Genomic DNA, 14,981 nt, shown 5'->3' with positions numbered 1-14,981 from the left:
AGGACCTTCAACCGATGCTATACACTAGATACATCGATGACATTTTCTTCCTTTGGACTCATGGTGAACAATCACTGAAACAACTATATGATGACATCAACAAGTTCCATCCCACCATCAGACTCACCATGGACTACTCTCCGGAATCGGTTGCATTCTTGGACACACGCATCTCCATTAAGGACGGTCACCTCAGCACCTCACTGTACCGCAAGCCCACGGATAACCTCACGATGCTCCACTTCTCCAGCTTCCACCCTAAACACGTTAAAGAAGCCATCCCCTACAGACAAGCCCTCAGTATACATAGGATCTGCTCGGATGAGGAGGATCGCAACAGACACCTCCAGACGCTGAAAGATGCCCTCATAAGAACAGGATATGGCACTCGACTCATCGATCAACAGTTCCGACGCGCCACAGCGAAAAACCACACCGACCTCCTCAGAAGATACACACGGGACACGGTGGACAGAGTACCCTTCGTCATCCAGTACTTACCTGGAGCGGAGAAGCTACGGCATCTCCTCCAGAGCCTTCAACATGTCATTGATGAAGACGAACATCTTGCCAAGGCCATCCCCGCACCTCCACTTCTTGCCTTCAAACAACCGCACAACCTCAAACAGACCATTGTCCGCAGCAAACTACCCCGCCTTCAGGAGAACAGTGACCACGACACCACACAACCCTGCCACAGCAACCTCTGCAAGACGTGACGGATCATCGACACGGATGTCATCATCTCACGTGAGAACACCATCTACCAGGTACACGGTACCTACTGTTGCAACTCGGCCAACGTTGTCTACCTGATACGCTGCAGGAAAGGATGTCCAGAGACATGGTACATTGGGGAAACCATGCAGGCGCTACGACAACGGATGAATGAACACCGCTCGACAATCACCAGGCAAGACTGTTCTCTTCCTGTGGGGGAGCACGTCAGCGGTCACGGGCATTCAGCCCCTGATCTTCAGGTAAGCGTTCTCCAAGGCGGCCTTCACAACACACGACAGCGCAGAGTCGCTGAGCAGAAACGGATAGCCAAGTTCCGCACACATGAGGACGGCCTAAACCGGGATCTTGGGTTTATGCCATACTATCAGTAACCCCGACAGCTTGCCTCCTGGACTTGCAGAATCTCACTGGCTGTCCTGTCTGGAGACAATAACCTGTGCTTAATGCTCCCTCCACTCACATTGTCTGTATCTTTAAGACCTGGTTGGCTGTAGAGATTCGCATTCTAATCAGTATTCTGTAACTTGATTTTGTGTCTCCGTATGCCCTGTTTGAGAGCAGATATCCACTCCATCTGACGAAGGAGCAGCGCTCCGAAAGCTAATGGCATTTGCTACCAAATATATCTGTTGGACTTTAACCTGGTGTTGTTAAAACTCTTACTGTTACCCCAGTCCAACGCTGGCATCTCCACATCATGACTACAATCGGTTAAAGACAGAGGGTAGCAGTGGAAGGGTGTGTTTCTGAATGGAGGGTTGTGTCAAGTGGCGTTCCTCAGGGATCAGTGCTGGGACCTTTGCTGTTTGTAATATATATATATATATATATATATATATATATAATATATATATATATAAAAATGATTTGGAGGAAAATGCAACTGGTTTGATTAGTAAGTTTGCCGGACGACAGAAAGGTTAGTGGATTTGCAGATAGCGATGAGGATCAGAGGATACAGCAAATCGGTTGGAGACTTGGGCGGAGAGATGGCAGATGGAGTTTAATCCTGACAAATGTGAGGTAACGCATTTTGGAACGTCTAATACAGATAGGAACTGTACAGTAAATGGCAGAAGCCTTAAGAGTATTGATAGGCAGAGGAATCTGGGTGTACAGGTACACAGGTCCTTGAAAGTGGCTACGCAGGTGGAGAAGGTAGTCAAGAAGGCATACGGCATGCTTGCCTTCACCAGCCGGGGCACGGAGTTTAAAAATTGGTATATCATGTTGCAACTTTATAGAACCTTAGTTAGGCCGCACTTGGAATATAGTGTTCAATTCTGGTCACCACACTACCAGAAGGATATGGAGACTTTGGAGGGGGTACAGAAAAGATTGAACCAGGATGTTGGCTGGTATGGAAGGCATTAGCTACGAGGAGAGGTTGGAGAAACTTGGTTTGTTCTCACTGGAACGACGGAGGTTGAGGGGCGACCTGAAAGAAGTCTAAAAGATTATGAGGGGTATGGACAGAGTGGATAGTCAGAAGCTTTTTCCACAGGGTGGAAGAGTCAATTACTAGGGGGCATAGGTTTAAGGTGCAAGGTTTAAAGGAGATGTACGAGGCACGTTTTACACAGAGGGTGGTGGGTGCCTGGAACTTGCTGCCAGGGGAAATAGTTGAAGCAGCTACGATAGTAACTTTTAAGGGGCGTCTTGACAAATACATGGATAGAATGAGAATAAAGGGATATGATCCCCAGAAGGGTTGGGGGTTTTAGTTCAGTCGGGCAGCATGGTCGGTGCAGGCGTGGAGGGCCGAAGGGCCTGTTCCTGTGCTGTAATTTTCTTTGTTCTTTTTTGACTGCAACAATCTTGTGCCCTTCCCTTCATCTAAATTTTCTAGACCTTCTGGAACTACTGTAAATTGATTACATGATTTCATGAATAAAGGTTATTTTAATGACTTAAAAGGGAAAATATACCACCTTTGTCTTTAAATTTCAAAGCAATCTGTCTCAACAACTTGCCCTGGGCTAGAGGAGGGTAGAGAGAGAGGGAAAGACAAAGCCATGTAGGGCAGGATGAGGGTGTAGAGAAAAGGAAGGACAAAGCCATGTAGGGTTGGAGAAGGGGATAGAGGGAAAGACAAAACAATGTTGGTCTGGATAAGGGTATAGAGAAAAGGAAGTGTTGTGAAGCTGGTGTTTGTAAAATTGTCTGTTAAAAAGTGCATTTTAGAAAGTTAAAAAAGTACATATAGTGCCCAAAATGAAACATTTGTATCTAATGGCCAAGCAGTAGTGTTACCAAGGCAACCGGCTTTCAGACGTTTGAAATTAAGCCTATCAATTTGAATTAGGCACTTAGATACCAAGAGTCTATTAAAGTTAAAGGTGTTGGCAACCTAGGACCAATCATTGTGGGGGATACTGATATCTCATCACAGGTATAAAAGGAAGGGGACAGTATGACAGAAGCAGAGAGCAACTGCTATCTGCCACAGCTCATAGCTTTTAGCTCAAAACCTCATCTTGATAGCAAAGAAGAAAGTAGTTCCATACAGAAGAATCAATAGAAAAGACCCAAAATATTCCCGAAGATGCCAAACCTAGTTATAATTGAGCGTGACTAAAGGTTATTTTATTAATGGGTGGGAATTGTATTTATTTGAACAGCATTCCATTAGAATAGTGTTTTATTTGGTTTTTAATAGTTTAGTTAACTTGTTCACTGTTAGATGAATAAATTGTTACTTGTTGATTTTAGAGTTTGTGTGTCAGGGAGTTATTTTGATTTAACCATAAAGTTGCTGAAGAGCAGATCGCACCACTTCACATCACTTTTACAGATTGAGGCGAGGTACTCCTCTTTGACTGGTTAGGTACTAGTTCTCAGAAGAGGGGATCCACCTCCGCTTCATAACAGAAGGACAAAGCCAAGGAGGGCTGGAAGAGAAGACCGAGAGGGGGAAAGGCAAAGTCATGGAGAGTGGAGGAGGAGATGGAGAGAGGGATAGACAAAGCCATGGAGAGATGGAAGAGGGTACAGAGAAAGGGATGGACAAAGCCATGGAGGGCTGGAGAGGTCAAAGAGAGGGAACGGCAGAGCCAGGAGGGATTTGAATAAGAGGATGAAAATTCCAAAACTGGTGTTGCTGAACTGGAGCAATTCATTTCTCACCACCTGACTCACCTCCGAATTCTTTACCGTCAACCCTCTATCAGGTTGCAATCAGCCCATAGCAGTTTTTTGCATTTCCTAAGTCCACACTCTGAAAATTCCACTCACTACTGGAGGCATCAGGAGTGGAATTACCTACACAAATATCTGCTGAGGGAGCACAGCAATCTCAAAAAAGATAAACATTTCAATTACTTCAAAAGGTAAAATGCATTACCATAATTTGGAAAAGGATACAATTCCGCGTAAGAGGGAACACACACAACTTTCTTTGAATATTCCACAGGGCAGTACAGTTTGTTTAGCTGCTCTTCATACATCGCTAGCGCTTCTGTCAAATTTGCACAATTACCCTACAGGGAAAAAAGGAGAATGGAGGAGTTATTCATCAATTTCTTTTTAGGAATTTAAAAAAAAACTTACTTTGAGATTTCTTAATCTCGGATTCTTGATGGCCAATTACTGGCCTGTAGGGAGGCTTATCCACAAGAAACAGGTAGCAACATCTGAACCCATAAGGCAGGCAATTTGACATTACTCAACTGGAAGAACAATGAGCTCTATGCTGGCAGCTCTCCACTCAGTCATACCAACCGTTTAATGAGCTCCAGTTCCAAATCTCAAAAGGAAAATACTTTTTGGGCATATGCAACATGACTGAAATGCATGTAAAGGAAATGTAGTGCACTAATGAGTGATAATAAGGCCCAACAACTGTGGGCAAGTTAAAGTTTTATTACAAGACCAATTTGAAGATTTGCTTCAAACTCCAATACCCCTAGTTCACTGACTAGAAAATCAGTGCAAATGAGGCACAGTGACCACCCCCCCGCCACCTCCCCCCCCACACAAATCCCAGAGGGATTCACCAATTTACACAACTCACATGGCAGGAGCACTACCTTGTAAAATACACCTCAATGGTCTCTATCACACAATTATTGCACAACTTCCTACACACATCTCCCTCATGCTCATCTTGACATGCATACAGAAACACAACAATCTATTCTCTTAAAATAATTTCCCAACACTGATGCCTATATATTGGAGGTAGTTCATAACCTAAAGGAGCAGATAGAAACTTGAGATGCAACACTTTGATAAAACCATAGAATCTCTACAAGTACAGGAGAACTTTCAGCCCATCGAGTCTGTGCCAATTCTCTGAAAGAGTATCTTACCCAAGCCCACCCCCACACAATCCCCATAACCCCATATTTTAGCATGGCCAGTCCACCTATACACCTTTGGGCTGTGGGAGGAAACTGGGGCACCCAAACGAAACCCATGCAGACACGATGAGAACGTACAAACCCAAAACTCCACACCAAAAGCTGGAATCAAACAGAGTCCCTGCTGCTGTGAGGCAGCAGTGCAAAGACTGTGCCACCATGCCACCCAATCAAACGAATCTAATTAAATCTAAAAATGGGATGTGAATGAGCTGATTGCTGTAGAAGCAAATTAATAGTCACTTGGTAAGAGAAAACTGGAATATTGCTGATGAAAGAGACATGCTGGCGAAGCTTTTTAATCCTGTACTCATCAGGACAAATACAAATGCAAGGCAAATTTCAAACACTCAACATTTTATACAAGAGGAATTAAGAGTACACAAAACAAGCCCCCTTTTCTCCTATAGTATAAATTATGATCCTTGGAAATTTGGCATACTTGTGTTTGTCTTGATGTCTGCAGGATGAAATGTTTTGACAATGTCTCTTTCCAGCAATATTCAAGTTAACATAGTGACAGAGATTTATCCTATCTGCCTCCTTACAGGATAAACATCTAGCATTTTTTGATTTATTCAGTGCATAGGATACACTATCCACCAATATCATAATGTGTAGTTTGTACTATTCTCGCCTTTAGAACATAGAACAGTACAGCACAGAACAGGCCCTTCGGCCCACGATGTTGTGCCGAGCTTTGTCTGAAACCCAAATCAAGCTATTTCCTCGCGATCATCCCGAAGTACTCCATGTGCCTATCCAATAGCTTCTTAAATGTTCCTAAAGTTTCTGATTCCACTATCACAGCAGGCAGTCCATTCCACACCCCAACCACTCTCTGAATAAAAACCCTACCTCGGACATCCTTCCTATATCTCCCACCATAAACCCTATAGTTATGTCCCCTAGTTACCACTCCATTCACCCGAGGAAATAGTCTTTGAACGTTCACTCTATCTATTCCCCTCGTCATCTTATAAACCTCTATCAAGTCTCCTCTCAACCTCCTCCGCTCCAAAGAGAAAAGCCCAAGTTCCCTCAACCTTTCCTCATAAGACCTACCCTCCAAACCAGGCAGCATCCTGGTAAATCTCCTTTGCACTCTTTCCAGTGTCTCCACATCCTTCTTATAGTGAGGTGACCAGAACTGCACACAATATTCCAAATGTGGTCTCACCAAGGTCCTGTACAGTTGCAGCATAACCCCACGGCTCTTAAACTCAAACCCCCTGTTAATGAATGCCAACACACTATAGGCCTTCTTCATGGCTCTATCCACTTGAGTGGCAACCTTCAGAGATCTATGGATATGAACCCCAAGATCTCTCTGTTCCTCCACATTCTTCAGAACCCTACCTTTGACCCTGTAATCCACATTTAAATTTGTCCTACCAAAATGAATCACCTCGTATTTGTCAGGGTTAAACTCTATTTGCCATTTTTCAGCCCAGCTCTGCATCCTATCTATATCTCTTTGCAGCCTACAACAGCCCTCCACCTCATCCACTACTCCACCAATCTTGATGTCATCAGCAAATTTACTGATCCACCCTTCAGCCCCCTCCTCCAAGTCATTTATAAAAATGACAAATAGCAGAGGACCAAGCACTGATCCCTGTGGCACTCCGCTGGTAACCGGTTTCCAGTCCGAAAATTTTCCATCCACCGCCACCCTCTGTCTTCTGTTAGATATGTGGAAATATGTGGAGAACCTGTTGGACTTTAACCTGGTGTTGTGAGACTTCTTCTGTTAGATAGCCAGTTACCTATCCAATTGGCCAAACTTCCCTCTATCCCACACATCCTTACTTTCTTCATAAGCCGACCATGGGGGACTTTATCAAACGCCTTACTAAAATCCATGTATATGACATCAACTGCACGACCTTCATCTACATACTTAGTTACCTCTTCAAAAAATTCTATCAAATTTGTGAGGCAAGACTTGCCCTTCACAAATCTGTGCTGACTATCCCGGATTAAGCTGCATCTTTCTAAATGGTCGTAAATCCTATCCCCGAGGACCTTTTCCATCAACTTACCGACCACCGAAGAAAGACTAACCGGCCTATAATTACCAGGGTCATTTCTATTCCCTTTCTTAAACAGAGGAACCACATTAGCCACTCTCCAGTCCTCTGGCACCACCCCCGTGGACAGTGAGGACGTAAAGATCAATGCCAAAGGCTCTGCTATCTCATCCCTTGCCTCCCAAAGACTCCTAGGATATATTTCATCAGGCCCAGGGGACTTACCAACTTTCAGTTTATTCAAAATTGCTAGTACATCTTCCCTCCGAACATCTACTTCCTCCAGCCTATCAGCCTGTGACACCCTCTCTTCCTCAAAAACATGGCCCCTCTCCTTGGTGAACACCGAAGAAAAGTATTCATTCATCACCTCTCCCATCTCTTCTGACTCCATGCACAAATTCCCACTGCCGTCCTTGACCGGCCCCAACCTCACCCTGGTCATTCTTTTATTCCTCACATAAGAGTAAAAAGCCTTGGGGTTTTCCTTGATCCGACCCGCCAAGGACTTCTCATGCCCCCTCCTAGCTCTCCTAAGCCCCCTTTTCAGCTCATTTCTTGCTAACTTGTAACCCTCCATCGAGCCAACTGAACCTTGTTTTCTCAACCTAACATACGCTTCCTTCTTCCTCTTGACAAGACATTCCACCTCTTTTGTGAACCATGGTTCCCTCACTCGGCCATTTCCTCTCTGCCTGGCAGGGACATACCTATCAAGGACATCCAGTATTTGTTCCTTGAAAAAGTTCCACTTTTCATTAGTGCCTTTCCCTGACAATTTTTGTTCCCATCTTATGCTTCCTAATTCCCACCTGATAGCATCATAATTACCTCTCCCCCAATTGTAAACTATGCCCTGCCGCATGGCCCTCTCCCTCTCCATTGCAATAACAAAAGACACCGAATTGTGGTCACTATCTCCAAAGTGCTCTCCCACAACCAAATCCAACACTTGGCCCGGTTCATTTCCCATTACCAAATCCAATGTGGCCCCACCTCGTCGGCCTATCCACATATTGTGTCAGGAACCCCTCCTGCGCACACTGCACAAAAACTGCCCCATCCTAACTATTCGACCTATAAAGGCTCCAATCAATATTTGGAAAGTTGAAGTCCCCCATGACAACTACCCTGTGACCTCCACACCTATCCATAATCTGCTTAGCAATTTCTTGCTCCACATCTCTATTACTATTTGGGGGCCTATAGTAAACTCCTAACAACGTGACCGCTCCTTTCCTATTCCTAACCTCAGCCCATATTACCTCTGTTGGCAGATCCCCTTCGAAATGCCTTTCTGCAGCCATTACACTCTCCTTGATTAACAGTGCCACTCCTCCACCTCTTTTACCAGCTACCCTACACTTACTGAAACATCTATACCCCGGAACTTCCAACAACCATTCCTGTCCTTGTTCTACCCATGTCTCCGTAATGGCCACAACATCGTAGTCCCAAGTGCCAATCCACGCCCCAAGTTCACCTACCTTATTTCGGATGCTCCTTGCATTGAAGTAGACACACTTCAACCCACCTTCTTGTCTGCTGGTACCCACCTTTGACCATGATAGCCTTCCCAGTACCTCACTACACTCACTGACCTCCGGACTACAACTCCTTTTCCCATCCCCCTGACAAAATTAGTTTAAACCCCCCCGAAGAGCTGTAGCAAATTTCCCTCCCAGGATATTGGTGCCCCTCTGGTTCAGGTGCACCCCGTCGTGTTGGTACAGGTCCCACCTTCCCCAGAAAGTGTTCCAATTATCCACATAGCTGAAACCCTCCCTCCTACACCATCCCTGCATCCATGTGTTTAACTGCACTCTCCCCCTGTTCCTCAACTCGCTATCTCGTGGCACCGGCAACATACCAGAGATGACAACCTGTTTTGTCCTGGCTCTCAGCTTCCACCCTAGCTCCCTGAATTCCTGTTTTAAATCCCCGTCCCCTCTCTTACCTATGTCTTTTGTGCCGACGTGCACCACGACTTGTGACTGTTCCCCCCCCTCTTTAGAATCCTGAAGACATGGTCGGAGATGTCACGGACCCTGGCATCCGGGAGGCAACATACCATCCGTGAGTCTCTCTTGTTGCCACAGAACCTCCTATCTATCCCTCTAACAAACGAGTCCCCAATAACTATAGCTCTACCGCTCTCCCCCTTTCCCTTCTGAGCCACAGGGACGGACTCAGCGCTGGCGATCTGGTCACTGCGGCTTACCACTGGTAGGTCGCCCCCCTCACCTGTATCCAAAGTGGAATACTTGTTGCTAAGGGGAACGACCACAGGGGATCCCCGCACCGACTGCTTCCTCCCAGCCCCTCTCACTGTCACCCATCTATTTCCATTCCCTGGAGCAACTATATCCCTGAAGCTTGTGTCTATGGCCCTCTCTGCCTCCCTGATGACCCTAAGCTCATCCAACTCCAGCTCCCTAACGCGATCTTGGAGGAGCTGCAGATGGGTGCACTTCCCACAGGTGTAATCAGCAGGGACACTGACGGTGTCCCTCACCTCAAACATTCTGCAGGAGGTACATTGCACTGCCTTCACTTCCATCCCCTCCATATAACTTACTGCTACAAAGAAAAAGAATTGCTCCAATGGAACACTGAACCCTTTTTCCCCTTCCTCAGAGTGCACTGGGAAAGAAGTTTAAAAAGCAGGAACACAGAGTTAGATAAACATTTGTCTCAGTAAAGACTTCACTTATGCAGCACCTCAGTACCCCTCTCATGGCACCCCAAAGTGCTTTACAGCCAAAGAAGTACTTTTGAAATGTCATCACTGATGTAATTCAAGAAGTTAGGCACACAGCAAGGCCCCAAACCAGAGAATTGTACTGAGGAAAACCGCCCTGCTCATCTACAAATAGTTCAATGGGATTCTTTCCATTCTTCCAGGCAGGCAGGCAGGCCTTGATTTTCAAACACTTTGCAAAATGGGAAGTGAATAAAAATAATCAAACATATAGAAGCTAACTATGTATTTATGAACGGACTAAGATATCAAAGTAAATATAACTACATGATATAAACCTGATGTGTTCGGAACATGTGATTGTATATCACAAGATGTTCGCTCAACATTACTGTATGGACTGGTTGCCACCTGGTGCACATTAGCAGTAATGCATTAAATGGCCTCTGTGGAGCCCTCAGTAAAAAAAAAAGCTGTGCTCACGGCTACCACAATTTCAGGAGATGCACTCATCATACGTGCAGTGACAGTGTCTGCCAGCGATGCAGCAGTATCTGCAAAAAACACGGTTTTGAATGCCAGCCAATTGCTGCCCCATTCCCAACCCCTTGTCACCTCACTTGCTGCTCTGCATGCTGCCTCAGCTGGGCCTTGCTCACTGCCCTGCTCACCACCCACTTGCCACCCTACTCCCAAACCATGTGCCCTTGCTTCCTCACTTCCCATGCAAAATGGCAAGCAGGATTGGCAAGGGATGGGCACCATGAACAGGACAGTAGCCACAACGATGACAACAGTGGCACTGTTCCATGCAGAGGCAGGAAAACTAAACTTATGTAAAAACGTTTTCCAAACGGACTTATAAACTGTTAAAGGAAATCTTGCAAGGATGTATCACAGATCTGTGTCTCCCACCGGAGGCAGAATTAAAGAAAAACTCAGAATTCCAGGCAATTTCTCCTTGGAATCTGCAGTTCTCAGTATTCTAATGGTCCACTAACCCCTCTGATGACTGCCAATTGAAACTAGAAGCCCTTAGTGTGTCGAAATCACGGTGATAAACTACAGCCCACTAATGTGGATAATCGAAAACTTCTAACAAAACATAAATCAATGCATGAAAGATCATTAGTGTTTCCAGTTAGAAGTACAGATCACTGGTGTCTGGCTACACACCATAATTACCATCTCAGTAACATACACTGTCAGTATCAATATCCATGCTCTGTTACTTAAATGATCCAGGGATGAGAGAAGGGGAGCAAAAATAGTCATAATTCTTTGGTTAAAAAGTGAAACTGATTTGGTAAATAAAAACTATGTTAAAAGGTAGTGAGAGAAATAAATCTGTCCCAGAGCATACCTTCAGACCCTTAGCTACCAAAGTACTGCGTTGAAAGATGTACTCTAGTGAGGTTGACCACTCAAAGAACAAAGAACAGTACAGCACAGGAAACAGGCCCTTCGGCCCTCCAAGCCTGTGCCGCTCATTGGTCCAACTAGACCATTCGTTTGTATCCCTCCATTCCCAGACTGCTCATGTGACTCAAGAACATGTTCTTGTGGTGACATCATAGTGTGGCATTGGCATGGGGGGGGGGGGCGCATAGTGTCAATCCAGCACCGATTTTAAATTACTGAACATTTCCCAAATCTATCAGTGCCCTGGTGCCCAAGTGTGAAAGATGGTAGAAATTAAAATGTCCTGCACAGGAATTACATCGAATAAACTAGCATAATCAAACAGAAATTCAAGGCCTGTCCCCCAATATGGGTGAAATGAGAAGATCTTTGATGGAGAATCCCTCTCTGAACATGCCAATTGTTAATAGAAAGTAACTTCACACATCCAATAACCTCCTTTTAGCGACATTATTCATATTTAGACTCAATGGTCAATTACTCATTCATATATGCTTATTGTCGCTATGAACGGAACAGAAATGGGAAAAGCAAGATTACCCTACCTGTGTAAAGTACTTTCCAGTGGGTTTCAAAACCTTCACAGCTAAGTCGAGAATAAGTCGCAGAAAATCCCATGTTGATTCTGGGGCAGAAAGAGATGTGTTACACTGTAACTAAAAGATTGAGTTCATTAAAGCGCAAACAAAAGGCAAAGACAAAATAAAAGACAGAATGATGAACCACTGCAGACTGTAAAAGCACTGTTCCCTAACCACAGACTGAGCTGCCCCTCCCTGGCCATTACTTAAGGCTGAACCAGACCAGCTGCAACCTCAGCATTCTTCTAGACGGAGTTGAGCTTCCAGCCTCATATCCTTCCCATCAAGACCTCCTACACCCACTTCACATTATTGTCCATTTCCATGTCTGCCTCAGTCCATCTGCTGTAGAAACCCTCATCCATGCTTTAGCTACCTCTAGGCACTCACCTGATGAAGGAACAGCGCTCCAAAAGCTCATGCGACCAAATAAACCTGTTGGACTTTAACCTGGTGTTGTGAGACTACTGGTGTTACTGTGCCTACCCCAGTCCAACGCCGGCAACTCCACATCTTAGTTACCTCTAGACTGGGTTGTCTAATGCTCTCTTCCTTCCATAAACTCAACCAAAGCTCTACTCTCCATGTCTTAACTCGCACCAAGTCCCATTCCCCACCACCACCGTGCTCGTTGACCAACAGTGACTCCTGGTCTGGCAGTACCTTTTATTTTAAAATTTGCATTCTGGTTTTCCAATTTTAGCTCTTTGTTGCTTTACCATTGGTGACTTTGCCTTCAATTGCTTGGGACTGAAGTGCTGAAGGGGTAGGTCTGTTCCTATTTCTTATGCTCCTGTGTATTTACGTTCCCTTGACACAGCAAAGTTACCAACAGCTGCACAAAGCTCACTTCAAACACCCAGGTTCTGGTACATTGTCCATTCCCAATGAAAGCAGAGATGTTGATTTACACCATCAATCCTAATGCTAAAGCTGGACTGTAAATGGCTTTGCAACTGTAAAAGCTGCTGTTTAATTCAGACCCAACTTGACCAGCCAGCAAAACAAGTGACAAAGTAGAGCCTGTAGGATAAAAAAGGGAGCAAATCCTCCCCACTGCCTCATTAAGCACCTGAGCAATTCAGACAAGGAGCTGTCTGACAGGGGTTGGAAACCACATATCGGTGCAGGCTTGGTGGACCGAAGGGCCTGTTCCTGTGCTGTATTGTTCTTTGTTTGACATCTGCCGAGTTAACTAATCTCAGCGAAGTCAATGGATGGAGGTGATGAAATAATAAATAACAGCCGAAGTTTCTGCCCCGATCATCACCAGCAATCCCTGCAGAATTATAGAATATAGAAACCCTACAGTGCAGAAGGAGGCCATTCGGCCCATCGAGTCTGCACCGACCACAATCCCACCCAGGCCCTATCCCCACATATTTACCCGCTAATCCCTCTAACCTACACATCTCAGGACTCTAAGGGGCAATTTTTAACCTGGCCAATCAACCTAACCCACACATCTTTGGACTGTGGGAGGAAACCGGAGCACCCGGAGGAAACCCACGCAGACACGAGGAGAATGTGCAAACTCCACACAGACAGTGACCCGAGCCGGGAATCGAACCCGGGGCCCTGTAAAGCAGCAGTGCTAACCACTGTGCTACCGTGCCGCCAGTTAGTAAGATAGAGGGTTATAGGTAAGCCTAGGAGGTAGGGACATGTTCGGCGCAACTTGTGGGCCAAAGGGCCTGTTTGTGCTGTAGCTTTTCTATGTTCTATGATCCCTGAGGAACACCACATTTCCTTATATATCTTCATTCACTGACTCATCAGAAGCATGTTTTACAATTACTAAATGAAACGTGGGCTAGATGCTAAAACTTGCAATTGGTTAAGGACTGCATAGGCCTAAATATGGGTAACTTGAACTTTATTGTTAGTCTATGTCAAGTCAACTTGCATGTTTTAAAGCTGCCGGTTGATGCTCTGATGGTGACACTATGACTGCAACTGAGCATGTGCAGGAAGTGCCTCCCTTAATGTTGTTGCAGAAATAAATACAACATATTTATCCTGAACCAATATCACTGAAAGTCAGACTATCTGGTCATTAGCACATCACGATTTGTGGGATTTTGCAAATCATTTGCTTTTGATTCCAAGAGCAATGTGTTCCTGCTGAGACAATTTTACACCCAATACCCTTTAACCCTTGTGGATTTAATTGGACCTGCATTTACAATATTGCAGTTGTTTTGTATATGATTAGAGTTGCCTTTAATGATGTGTTTGAACACATCGGCTCATCACAGGGGGCAGCATTGGAAACTGGGAATATCTGAGTATATTTGATGCTACTCGTTGTAGGTGTGTGAACATATGCTTTAAATTTTGTGGTTTGTATAAGTGTGCATAAGATACAAGGCTGAGGGATTAGACAGGCAGGAAATGTCGGCCATGCTGATAGGCAAACCTCTTGCGTCATCAAATCTTGGGCCGTTACACCACGCCAGATCTCAAAGAACACTAGGCCACATAAGTAAAGTGCATCAGCTTGGCTACTACTTCCTGCCAGGAGTGTTGCAATGTCATCCTCTATGGTGTGCCGAACAGGGTAAACCTTTGATTCCTCGATCTTAAATTCATCAGCCACTGAAGCAAAGGATCAGGGGCCATTCAAAAAAGTTTCCAGTGACATTGGATCGTCCATCACTTCGACTTCACTTTCCCAGGGTTGCACATTTGAAAAGTATGAGTACCTCCGATTCAGTCATCAGACTCGTGCTGCACAGGGAGCAGCTTCAAATGTTTGCAGCTTCTGCCAAGGTCAGCTCCCTTTGCTGCTGCAAGGCCCATCCAGAACAGTCTTAATGGGTATTTATGCAGAGGACACAACAGATATGAAAATGTAACATCTGAAGTCTTCATGGGTGTTTTCTATTCAAATTATTCCCATGTCCTTTTCTAATCTACATGCATCATATTTATATTCTGTACCCTTCTCAAATTATGCAACACTTCAAATCAGTTCATGGAATCTCAATCGAGACAACTGTGCTTCTTTTTGTTACTCTCAACCAGTACTACATGATTTTCCTCAGAGTTCTCTTTCAATTGAGAGCATATTCAAATGGTTTCCAATATCAGTGATGTTTATAACCAGCCTTGTGCTGAGAGTATAAATACTGAAACCTGA

At 44.9% G+C, this 14,981-nt stretch overlaps 1 protein-coding gene across 2 annotated transcripts in view; it reads right to left on the bottom strand.

The window, feature by feature from the left end:
* Window positions 1-4,043: 4,043 nt before the first annotated feature.
* Window positions 4,044-14,981, bottom strand: part of sms (spermine synthase) — a 61,509-nt gene continuing 50,571 nt past the window's right edge. For both annotated transcript variants that reach the window (XM_078206674.1, XM_078206676.1), the window contains exons 9-10: window positions 11,804-11,883; window positions 4,044-4,220 (exon numbers count right to left, since the gene is read on the bottom strand). In XM_078206674.1, coding sequence (XP_078062800.1) covers window positions 4,059-4,220; window positions 11,804-11,883 — 242 coding nt within the window. In that variant the 3' untranslated portion in view covers window positions 4,044-4,058. The remainder of the gene's footprint in view (window positions 4,221-11,803; window positions 11,884-14,981) is intronic.

Source organism: Mustelus asterias, unplaced genomic scaffold (assembly GCF_964213995.1).
Source record: "Mustelus asterias unplaced genomic scaffold, sMusAst1.hap1.1 HAP1_SCAFFOLD_1710, whole genome shotgun sequence".
NCBI lineage: Eukaryota > Metazoa > Chordata > Chondrichthyes > Carcharhiniformes > Triakidae > Mustelus > Mustelus asterias.
The sequence above is the reverse complement of the archived record's forward strand: the minus strand, read 5'-3'. Positions and strand labels throughout refer to the sequence as shown.